The 12,210-nt window shown below is 38.7% G+C and overlaps 1 protein-coding gene across 9 annotated transcripts in view; it reads right to left on the reverse strand.

Annotated features, from left to right (window-relative positions):
• Nucleotides 1-12,210, reverse strand: part of INVS (inversin) — a 234,669-nt gene that overhangs the window by 81,307 nt on the left and 141,152 nt on the right. For all 9 annotated transcript variants that reach the window (XM_045005806.1, XM_045005801.1, XM_045005802.1 and 6 more), the window contains 2 exons: nucleotides 10,634-10,743; nucleotides 867-1,038 (listed from right to left, as the gene is read on the reverse strand). In XM_045005806.1, the coding sequence (XP_044861741.1) occupies nucleotides 867-1,038; nucleotides 10,634-10,743 (282 nt within the window). The remainder of the gene's footprint in view (nucleotides 1-866; nucleotides 1,039-10,633; nucleotides 10,744-12,210) is intronic.

Below are 12,210 nucleotides of genomic sequence, written 5' to 3' on the forward strand. Positions count from 1 at the left end.
GGCACATAAATATGTTGCGATGCCAGTTACAACAGTGCCATGCGAATGCCTGTTCTCACTTTCAGTTGATATTGTAAACAAGAAGAGGGCAGCATTATCTCCTGCAAACATAAACAAACTTGTTTGTCTGAGCAATTAGCTGAACAAGAAGTAGCACTGAGAGAACTTATAGGATCTAAAGTTTTACATTGTTTTATTTTTGAATGTAGTTTTTTTTTGTACATAATTCTACACTTGTAAGTTTAACTTTCATGATAAAGATATTTCTCTACAGTACTTGTATTAGGTGAATTGAAAAATACTATTTCTTGTGTTTTTTACAGTGCAAATATTTGTAATAAAAATAAATATAAGTGAGCAGTGTACACTTTGTATTCTGTGTTGTAACTGAAATCAATAGATTTGAAAATGTAGAAAATATGCAAAATTATTTAAATAAATGGTATTCTTTTATTAACGGTGCAGTGTTTAACATGCATTTTTTTAATCGTGAGATTAATCGCGATTAATTTTTTAATTGCTTGACAGCCCTAATTTTTAGTTTTTAGATAGTTATTACTTATTTTACCCTTCAAAACTACAGAAAGCATTTCCCTTCTAATATTAATGTTTATTTAATATTTGTGTAGTGTAATATCTCCTTTTTCTCAATTGGTTCTCAAACAGAAGAACTGCTCTGATCTGCACAAAAAAAAGTTCTCTCCCCATATTGAAGACTCTGGGACTGCTAATGTGTAAAGTTAAGCCCATGTATAAATGTTTGTAGGATTTTTCCTAAGTGTATAAAATGACTAATGATTGTTTCTAGCAGTTTTTTTAACCAAATGCAAGCATCTAATAGCTCTTTACTGTAAAGCAAGCCTTACCTGTGCCAGCATATTTATCTGCCATGTTGATATCAATGTCCAATTTTAAATTCAGCATAGTCCTGATGACATCATCACTGCCTTTCCCAGCTGCCCACATAAAGGATGTTCTTCCCTCAAGGTCTGAGTCATCTTTCACAGAGGGATGTTTCAAAAATACTTCAACTGTTTCCTGCAGAAAAACTTCACTGAATAAGAATGCCATTGAAATTAACATAAAAAGAGTCTGTAATGACAGAAGAAAAACTATTGTTTTGTTTTAATTAGCAGTTTTTGATTAAGAAGCAAAACAAGGCTTCATTTTTCCTTTTTAAGGTTATATATAATATATCTCATAACATTTCTAGCTTGTAATATCATCACTTATATAGTGTTGGAGGATTCTCAATCCTGATCATTGTGTTATTCTGTTACTATGCCTATTTCTTGTTTATAACACCCATGGCTATGTCACAGTTATGAATACACTGGTCTTATTCTGATTTCACTTAATTTTCTGTGACTTGAATTTTACTGTCAAGCATCATGCATACATCACTAGAATGCACAAGATGTACAATCGCTGTGAGGGAAATGATGGGAAAACATTACTAGAAATAACCATGTAGACAAAACAGCAGAGCAATTCAAGAAAAAAAAATTCCTCTTCTTTTTTCAAATTTGGATACTACTTCACATGAATAGAATTTAATTTTTCAAAGACCACTAAGTGATCCTATAATAGTTTCACTGTATGAGAGGTAACATCTTTAGAGACAAAACCACTATTTCTAATAGTAAATAAAATAATCAGATTATTAAATTACTAAAATATAGTACATCAGAAGGATGAGAAAAGTCATAAAAGCTTAGCCCAGGCTTTCCACTGTGTAATCGACACACTAGACCCTCTCTTTAAATCAAAGAAAAAACTCCTGCACCTCTTCCTCGGGTGATACTTTGGTTTTAAGCTGTCAGTGATGTAAGACCTTTCTAATTCACCTCCCAGCATCACTAATTCCACTACAGTTTCTAAAATAGCAAATTATAAGAAACAAAACAGTCTAAAACACAGAAGAATCACCCTTCGCAGCTCTCTAAGCCAGGTATATGTGCTCTGAGCTCACAGGACCCCACCAGCCAAAAGCCAGCAAGTTATATTATTCCTATGGCCAGGTCTAGAGTACCACTTACTTCAGTATAACTTACATTGCTCAGGGGTGTGAATAAGCCACCCACCTTAGCAACGCAAGTTACACCGACCTAAGTGCCAAGTGTGGACAGCACTATGTGATCAGTAGACCTTCTCCAGCAGAGGTGGAACTCTGGCAGAGGTGGATTTATTATACTCACAGGAGAGATCTCCCCTGTTGTCATAGAGAGTCTTCACCATATGCGCTATAGCAGCTTCTAGTGTAGCCTAGCCCTACATCAAACACAAGTTGTTTGGCTCAATACTCGAGTAACTGGGTGAAATTTAAGGGACTGAGGGTCAGACTACATGGTTGAATGAATCATAGAATCATAGAATATCAGGGTTGGAAGGGACTTCAGGAGGTCATCTAGTGTCTAGTCCAACCCCCTGCTCAAAGCAGGACCAATCCCCAACTAAATCATCCATCCAGAATGGTCTGTTCTGATCTTAAACTCTATGAATTTATGATTCTAACTTGCAGAACAACAAGGTCTACTTTCCAAATAAACCCACTCATTTAACCTGATGCTGGTTCTGTAGTTAATGCCTGTAGTAAAGGAAGGGGTAGTAAGGTTTCTTTCAAAAGATCAGTTTGGGAGAGGGAACTATGGACCCAGAAGGGTTCTGTCCCGGAACCCTTGGAGGGCCAGTACAAATGTTGGGTATTTGATAGTACGTAAATACCTCTTAATGGGTAGATACATTACAAGTGGCAAAATGTAAAATACTTACATTTTTATTTTTGATCAGTTTGTCTATGCTAAATGAATTACCAGGTGAAGACGTAAGGAAAAAAAATAAATGTTAAAAGGTACCTCTGTGGAAATAATTCAAAAAAGTTTGCATTCAGGGCAGTCAGGAATGGGTCTATACCAGTGAGTTCATCTTGGTTTCCTGAGCTCTCTGCACAGTGAGTAAGCTACCTTTTGAGTTCAACCTAATGTATTCCAGTAGCTCCTGAAACCGGGAAGGAGCTGATGGAGCTGTATTCTGAAAGGAGGGTTTGTAGCTTGGTAGAAGATGAGATGGGCCACTTGAACCTGGTTCTCTGTACAGATAACACCAATAGCAACAGAGCTCGTTTTTGAAAGGGAACTGTGCTCACTAAGGGTAAATCATCTTAGTGCCATCACAGAGCAGGGGCAAGCTGGTAATGAACAGGATGTTGAATGTATGCATCCCTGAATGAGGCTCGAGAGTCATTATTCTAATAACATAAGAAGGGCCATACTGGGTGAGACCAATGGTCCGTGTAGCCCAGTATCCTGTCTCTGACAGTGCCCAATGCCAGAGGCTTCACAGGGAATGAACAGAATAGGGCAGTTATCAAGTGGTTCATCCCTTGTTCTCCACTCCCAGCACTTAGAGGATTAGTACACCCAGAGCCTGGGGTTGCATCCCTGATCATCTTGGCTAATGTCTAGTTCTTTTTTGAACCCACTTATAATTTTGGACTTCACAACATCCCCTGGCAATGAGTTCCACAAGTTGACTACGGGTTGTGTGAAGCAGTACTTCCTTTTGATTGTTTTAAACCTGCTGCCTATTAATTTCATTGGGTGATCCCCGGTTCTTGAGTTACATGAAAGAGTAAATAACACTTCCTTATTTACTTTCTCCATACCATTCATGTTTTTTTAGACCCCTGTCATAACCTCCCTTAGTCGTTTCTTTTCCAAGCTGAAAAGTCCCAGTCTCTCCAATCTCTCCATACCATAATCATTTTTGTTGCCTTTCTTTGTACCTTTCCCAATTCTAATATATCTTTTTTGAGATGAGGCAACCAGAACTCAAGTATGCAAGGTGTGGGCATACCATGGATTTAAATAGTGGCATTATGATATTTTCTATCACATTAATTATACACTATCATACCTTTCCTAATGGTTTCTAACATCCTGTTCACTTTTTTGACTGTATCTACACATTGTGTGGATGTTTTCAGAGAACTATTCACAAAGACTCCAAGATCTCTTTCTTGAGTGGTAACAGCTAATTTAGACCCATCATTTTGTATGTATAATTGGGATTCTGTTTTCCCAATGTGCATTATGTTGCATTTATCAACATTGAATTTCATCTGCCATTTTGTTGCCCAGTTACCCAGTTTTGTGAGACCCTTTGTAATTTTTCACAGTCTACTCTGGATTTAACTATTTTAAGTAATTTTGTATCAGCTGCAACTTTTGCCACCTCATGGTTTACCTCTTTTTCCAGATCATGTATGAATATGTTGAATGGTACTGATCCAAGTACACATCAATGAGTATTTATCGCTCTGTATTCTGAAAACTGACCATTTATTCTACCCTTTCTTTCTTGTCTTTTAACCAGCTACTGATGTATAAAAGGATCTTCTCTCTTATGCCATGACTGCCTACTTTTTTCATCCACTTGATCACCCTTCTCCACATGTTTGTTGACACTCACCAAAAAATTCCAAAAAACGGGTGAGGCATGATTTCTCTTTACAAAAGCCATGTTGACTCTTCCCCAACAATTTGTGTTAATTTATATGTTTAATACTTTTGTTCTTTACTACAGTTTCAACCAATTTGTCTGGTACTGAAGTTAGGCTTACTGGCCTGTAATTGACAGAGTTGCCTTTTTTTAAAATTGGCGTCACATTAGCTATCCTCGAGTCATCTGGTACAGAAGCTGATTTAAGTGATAGGTTACGTATCACAGTTAGTAGTTCTGAAATTTCAACTTATTGCTGTTTAATTTTTCAATTTGTTCCAAAACCTCCTCTAATGACACCTCAATCTGGGACAGTTCCTCAGATTTATCACCTAAAAAGAGTGGAAATCTCCCTCACATCCTCTGCAGTGAAGACCAATGCAAAGAATTGATTTAGCTTCTCCGCAATGGCCTTATCTTCCTTGAGCACTCCTTTAGCACCTTGATCATCCAGTGGCCCCACTGACTGTTTGGCAGGCTTCCTGCTTCTGATGTATTTAAATTTTTTTTTGCTGTTAGCTTTTGTGTCATGTGCTAATTTCTCTTCAAATTATTTTTTGACCTGCCTAATTATACCTTTACACTTGACTTGACAGCGTTTATGCTCCTTTCTCTTTTCCTCTGCCTCAGGTTACCTTTAGCACGAGCAAATTAGAAATCAGACTTGTGACCCTGAAAGGCCAACTCAGTATATTATGCTGCATCAGGGATACATTTTTGAGAGGATAAACTAGAGCAACAATTTTAAAAGTAAGGGAGGAGAGGCAGCTGTACAAGTAGGCTCTACTTAGAATGCAGCTTAGACCTATCCCGGTTTTTAAGTAAGCATGTAAAGGCAAGAACTAGTTTGCATGGTTTAACAAAGAGATTATAAGTACATAAACAAAAAAGTCATAATTAAAATTGAAAGAGTAGGGAAGATGCAGAAGTGAAGACTAGGTTCAATCAATGTACAATGTAGGCCACATAAGAGACTGACCACTGAGGCAAAAATGTGAGAGGAGCATAGAAACTTAGGAAGGCCATCATACATGAAACATATTGAAGGGAAGCAAGAGGAAAGGATAAAAAAGAAAGTGAATCACAGGAGACATTTAACACAAGACATGAGGAACGATGAAGGCGCTAAATCAGGTTATTTTAAAGACATTTATATTAGAGGATGATGCACAAATCGAATTAAATATGTTGAAACTATGGTGAAAAGGATAATATGATAATCACAAGCACATATAAATTACCGGAGCTAGAGAAGTGAGTATCAGATCAGGAAAATTTGCTATGGACACTATCTGATACTTGGAAAAAAAATAGCTTGACCCAGCTTCTATTTAAACGAATAAATTCCTGTAGACTTCAGTGGTGCAATATCAGGCCTATTGATGATACTTGAAGTGATACAGACCATACTCAGAATGGTTTAATATACAGAGAGGGGGAAATAATTCCCAGGTGAGAAGTCACTGATCGTTTTGGGCTAGATTCTAACTTGGACTATATGCCCACACAAGGGAACAAAGGGCAACTAGGAACCTCCTTACACTCCTGCATGGATGACCCACATTTTGGGTCTAGGTATATAACAGAGTAAGTGGGGTTACTCATTCACTTATTCCATCTCCAGAGCAGATTGGACGTGGGTTCTAACCGCCACCCTATTTGCTTTCCAGAGTAGCTAAGCCAGAGCAGGGGTTTGGCAGGGAAGTAAGTAATTAACTACTAGTATAGGTGATCAGTAAATTATTACCACAAAGGAGCAGGAGGAATAAGGGGAGGAATTGTGATTCAGAGTTTATCTCTGAATCACTATGCTTCCTCGGGTTACTCTGCTTAATTAGGGTTGTTCCTAATGTCAGACTCTAGTCCCTAGTGTCTCAAAGAGCAGTCCTTGCTACTTCCTCTTTGGATTTAAAATATATTATACATTAGGTGTTGTGGTGGTTGTTCAAAAGCATCTGGACTGAGGTTCAGTGATAGAAGATTAACCAAAAAGCTCATGCTCCAAAACGTCTGTTAGTCTATAAGGTGCCACAAGACTCTTTGCTGCTTTTACAGATCCAGACTAACACGGCTACCCCTCTGATATGAAATAGGTGAGGTATCATTTTGGTGCCGCAAGTAGGTGGTGTTTGGGAGATGCCAACACTTATTCAAAAAACAGTCAACCCTGGAAGAACCTAGCAGAGCCCATGGCATATTCAAGACTCAATTAGGGGGAGCCAAATTCAGAGAGACCAGTGGAAGCAAGCAGCACATACAATCGTATTTGGAGTATCTGCACAATCTACTGTGAGCAGCACCTCATTTTGTTGGCTCACATGGGTGGAGCTTGGAAGGGTACCACCACTAGAGCTGATTTTAATTTTTTTCCCTTGCAGAAATGAAAACAAAAATGTTTTCTGATGGAAACTTTCAAGTTTTCACTGAAAACTCGAAAACTGAAAGATTTCAGCCTAAGTATTTTGATGGAAATTGAAAGTTACCACAGAAAGCAGATACTTTTCATGAAAAAAAGTTGTTTTCCATTGAAGAACAGTTTTGACAGAAAATCTACTGTTCCCTAACCACCACTGCCTCTTCTCTAATTTGACCCCCGGTTCAGCCTCACCAGCTCACCCCAGGGGAGGAGGAGGATTCCTTGCACTGTGACCACACCCCAGAAACCTGTCTATTCTCCTGCCTGGACCTGTTAAAGCCCCAGTGCAGAAGCACAGTGCTTAAACTACTATTAGTTTATTATATAAGATCAATGCAGAAATAATGAGAAACTGGAACCATTAAAACACACACACACAGCAGGTGTTTACTACTCTCTGTGCTTTCATTGACCCTCACTACCTCAGGTACAAACTGATACTCATTAGGCCAAGAACTCAGCGCCTTGCCTTAACGCTGCACTGCTTGAAATTCTGCAAAGTGGAGAGTAGTAAGAAGGCTGGACCTCTATACCATTAAGCATTCTTTCCCAAATACATTATTTTATTTTTTTCCATTATGGTAAAACATTTCAATCTTTCTTTTAACCAAGCTTTTCTCAGTTCCTTTTATAGGAGAAAAAAACCCCACAACAACAGAACAGTCTCAAAGATTTGAAAAGGCTATTAAAATAGCTCCTTTTCCCAAGACAAAGACAACACCATAACCTGAAGACAGAAACAGAATGAATTAGAATTTGCTAGTTTAGCAAACTAAAGGAGAAAAGGAGCATGCACTTTACCTGACTTTATATTTTTAATTTGTATTATAAGTAGAGAAAACAAATACAAAACCACAAACCCATAAAGCTCATTAAGAAAAGGAAAAAGAACTAACCCTCTTATTTCTAGGTGCTGCACTGTCAAGAAGCCCTAGAGAATATTAAATAATACCTCCACACAAAGGGAGAGTTTCAATAGAGTCAAAAATGGACTTTACATGAGACCTGATTTTTTCTTTTCCATATTGCCTGGCATTATTTTAATAATAAAACCAATCCAGATATGGCGAAGTGCTATTGAATTGCAGGAGGCTATGTGAAAGGAGGAATCTTCTTAGTGGGTCTGTTTTCACCAGGAAAAAAGGAGTGTTTATATACCTTATGTTAGACAAAATATGGTAACTAACATGAGATAAAAGACTGTGGCCAGGAAGGAACTTTTCTCACTGGCTTATTGGAAAGGAACATATCTCTCCTGCCTTAGTCTAGAAAGGGGAGGTTATTTGTTTGGATCAAGCAGACATATTACATATGAGCAAATTCCTGGAAAAATTCCTGTGCTGCAGACAATGGGGGGGAATCTCAGTCCATTCCATATTCTTCTTCATGTGCAGAGCTCTTAAAGGACTGGCCAATTAATAGCAAGGAGGATGGGTAAGAGGAGAAAGAACAGGATAAAGAGTCAGGATACAAATATAGATGAATTGGAAAATGGCAAAAAATCTTCCAGCTAAATGCAGAAGATGAAAATTATATGTAATGAAGGCTTTTAATATTCCTGAGATAAGCCAGCAGTAAGGAAGAGAATTAAAATGAACAATCATTTTGCAAGCATTTTATTAATAGGAACAGAGAAAGGATAAATAAAGCATCAAGATCATCATTACAACTCACATAAAAAGAGAACTATTCTACTGTCTCCTTAAATGCATCTGACCAAACTAGAAAGCAGGAAATTCTTCAAGCAAGTGAGGATGGAGTCCTGTACCCAGCCAAACTGTGCACACTGTAATGGAAGATATACTTTTTCTTGATGATACAAGTCAACAGAAAAAATTCTGGAAAAATGTGTAAGTTCCACAGAGCTGTGCTCAGATGATGAGGCTAAACTAAAAACACTTTATACTTTATCACCAATGAGAGGGACCTTTGGTATTTTTTATTTTTTGCCTCTCTGACATTTAAGTTGATATGTTTTGTACTTAGCTGTAATATGTTTACTGATTTCTATATAAAAGAGAATAAAAATGAATGATGACAGTAAAAATGCCAGAGACACTGAACCTTATGATTTGAAACTGCACAAGTTAGCCCATTGATTTTCCATGTTTGCACCTTCTAGGATATGGTGTTAACATGGAGATGCTCCATATTGGACTATGGAGCTATGCAATAGCAGGGGACTAGACTATTCTTTAGCTATGTTTCATGGGACAAATGCTACATTTATAATGGGAGATATTAAGAAATTAATCAGTTTCTTTAAGCCATAACTACAGTATTAAAGGCCACCAGCTACACAAGTGCATGTGCACATATACATGATCCCACTATGCACAGTTTGTGAGCAATTGGTTTAAACATGTGGCCAGAGGTTCAGAAAGAAATGTATTATGAAACATCAGATAATGGATATGCCATTCTGTTTTCTATTGTTCTTTATTATTACATGCAGTTACCAGGATGCTATGACATAGACTATTCTAATCATGTTTGAAAAAGTTTTTTAATATTAACATTTTGAAATCCATCATCTATATGGCACACAATACAAGAAAACTGAATAAAACTTGTGAACACACCTCTAGATACAGATTACTCTACAAATCATTAGAAATCTGTTCTCAGGGCTATCCTATTTCATAGAATCATAGAAGATTAGGGTTGAAAGAGACCTCAGGAGGTCATCTAGTCCAACACCCTGCTCAAAGCAGGACCAACACCAACTAAATCATTCCAGCCAGAACTCTGTCAAGCCAGGCCTTAAAAACCTCTAAGGATGGAGATTCCACCACTTCCCTAGGTAACCCATTCCAGTGCTTCACCACCCTCCTAGTGAAATAGTGTTTCCTAATATCCAACCTAGACCTCCCCCACTGCAACTTGAGACCACTGCTCCTTGTTCTGTCATCTGCCACCACTGAACAGCCAAGCTCCATCCTCTTTGGAAACCCCCTTCAGGTAGTTGAAGGCTGCTATCAAATCCCCCCTCACTCTTCTCTTCTGCAGACTAAACAATCCAAGTTCCCTCAGCCTCTCCTCGTAAGTCATGTGCCCCAGCACCCTGATCATTTGCATTGCCCTCCATTTGACTCTCTCCAATTTGTCCACATCCTTTCTGTATGGGGGACCAAAAACTGGATGCAGTACTCCAGATATGGCCTCACCAGTGCCGAATAGAGGGGAATAATCACTTCTACTAATTTCTGCTAATACAGCCCAATATGCTGTTAGCCTTTCTGGCAACATGGGCACACTGCTGACTCATATCCAGCTTCTCATCCACTGTAATCCCCAGGTTCTTTTCTGCAGAACTGCTGCTTAGACAGTTGGTCCCCAGCCTGTAGTGGTGCATGGGATTCTTCTGCCCTAAGTGCAGGAGTCTGCACTTGTCCTTGTTGAACCTCATCAGATTTCTTTTGGCCCAATCCTCCAATTTGTCTAGGTCACTCTGGACCCTATCCCTACCCTCCAGCATATCTACCTCTCCCCCCATCTTAGTGTCATCCGCGAACTTGTTGAGGGTGAAATCTATCTCATCATCCAGATCATTAATAAAGATGTTGAAAAAAAACGGCCCCAGGATGGACCCCTAGGGCACTCCGCTTGATACTTGATAATTATTATTCTACAATAATTTGTATAATCTATGTTATATATTAAAATAATTTGCTTTATGTTTCAGATACTTACATACTTACATACATACATACTTACAGCAAAGTTGCTCTGTGCTGCATAATGTAAGGGTGTTGCCCCTTGGCTATCAGATGGGATGGTTCCAAACTTATTTCTTTCTAACAGGAGATGGACAATCTGTGCATGGCCTGACAAAGAGCAGAAATTAACATATGAATAATGTATGCAGCTCACTAGTTGCTTTGCTCTGAAGTCTTCTTTCCTATTAAACAAAGGAAAAATCAACAAACATGAATAAATGCTAGGACATTCAAATAAAATCATAAGACTTCACATGAGCTTTATGTTGCAATTGTCCAACTTGGTATGCTGTTTTTGCCAATGGTGCTCTAGTTTCACTGTTCCTTCTATCCTCATCTTTTGCAAGCCACCAGGGAACTATGATGGCCTGGGAAAATGAAACTGAGGAAAAGGCCATTTAGCATCTAAAGTAAAAGACAAAAGGCTATTATAGTGTACTACTACACCATCAGTAGTACTTTGTCAGACAACAGTCTACTATACTATAATAAGTGAGATGGATACTTCCATACAAGGCTTTGGAAATTACAACCAAAACCTTGAGTCTGACCCAGCGGTCAGCTCAAGACAGCAAAGTGAGCCGTGGTCTGGGATGATGTGCTTTTGGTTGCTTGTGTTGCTTAAACCAGCAATTTCATTTCAAAGTACAGTGTATTGTAGGAATCATGCCTAGAGGTCCTTACTCAGTTTTTATTCAAGCAGAATTCCCATTGAAGTTCATGGTAATCTGACTGAGAATGACATGAAAAACAACTACAAATCTCAGGATTTGGCCTCTGGATATTATTTCTTGCAATCATTTGACAAACGTCTTCTAAGCATTCTAATTTCTTCCCCCAAAACTCCAGTTTCCCCAAGCACAGCCATTATTTCAACTCTATGTTCCAACTCATTACATGAATTCTATATGAGAAAGTTACTTACCTTACAGATACTGGAGGTTCTTTGAGATGTGTGGTCCCTATTTGTATTCCACTGTGGGTGCACATGCACTTTATGTGCCTGGAGTTGGAGAATTCTTGCAGCCAGTGTCTGTTGGTCTGCGCATGTGCCCTTGCTCTCATTGTGCCTCGAGCCAAGGGTATAAAGGGTGGAGTAGACCAATCACCTCTCCAGTTCCTTCTCTACTGTAAATCCAGGAATGATCCGAAGCAGAGGGGAAGGAGGGCGAGTAGTGGCATACAGAGGGCGCACACATTTCAAACACCCTCCAGTTATTATAAGATAATTAACCTTCTCTTCTTTGAGTGCTGGTTCTTATGTACATTCCACTGCAGGTGAATGACAAGCAGTACTCTAGAATGCGAGGATGCAGGTGGCAGAGTCATTTGAAGGACTGTTGACCCAAAAGATGCACCAGCTAAGGAGTCCTGTATTAGAGCCTAATGTCTCATGAATGTGTGGATGGAACTCCATGTAGCTACTTTGCAAATGTCAAGTAGAGGCACATCCCAAAGCGATGTCACTGATGTTGCTTGTGCTCCTGTAGAATAAGCCCTTATCCATGAGGGGAGGAAGATGTGACAGCTGGTAGAAGAGTAGGATACAGCCTGAGATCCATTTAGAGACTCTGG

The sequence above is a fragment of the Mauremys mutica genome, chromosome 2 (assembly GCF_020497125.1).
Source record: "Mauremys mutica isolate MM-2020 ecotype Southern chromosome 2, ASM2049712v1, whole genome shotgun sequence".
Classification (NCBI taxonomy): domain Eukaryota; kingdom Metazoa; phylum Chordata; order Testudines; family Geoemydidae; genus Mauremys; species Mauremys mutica.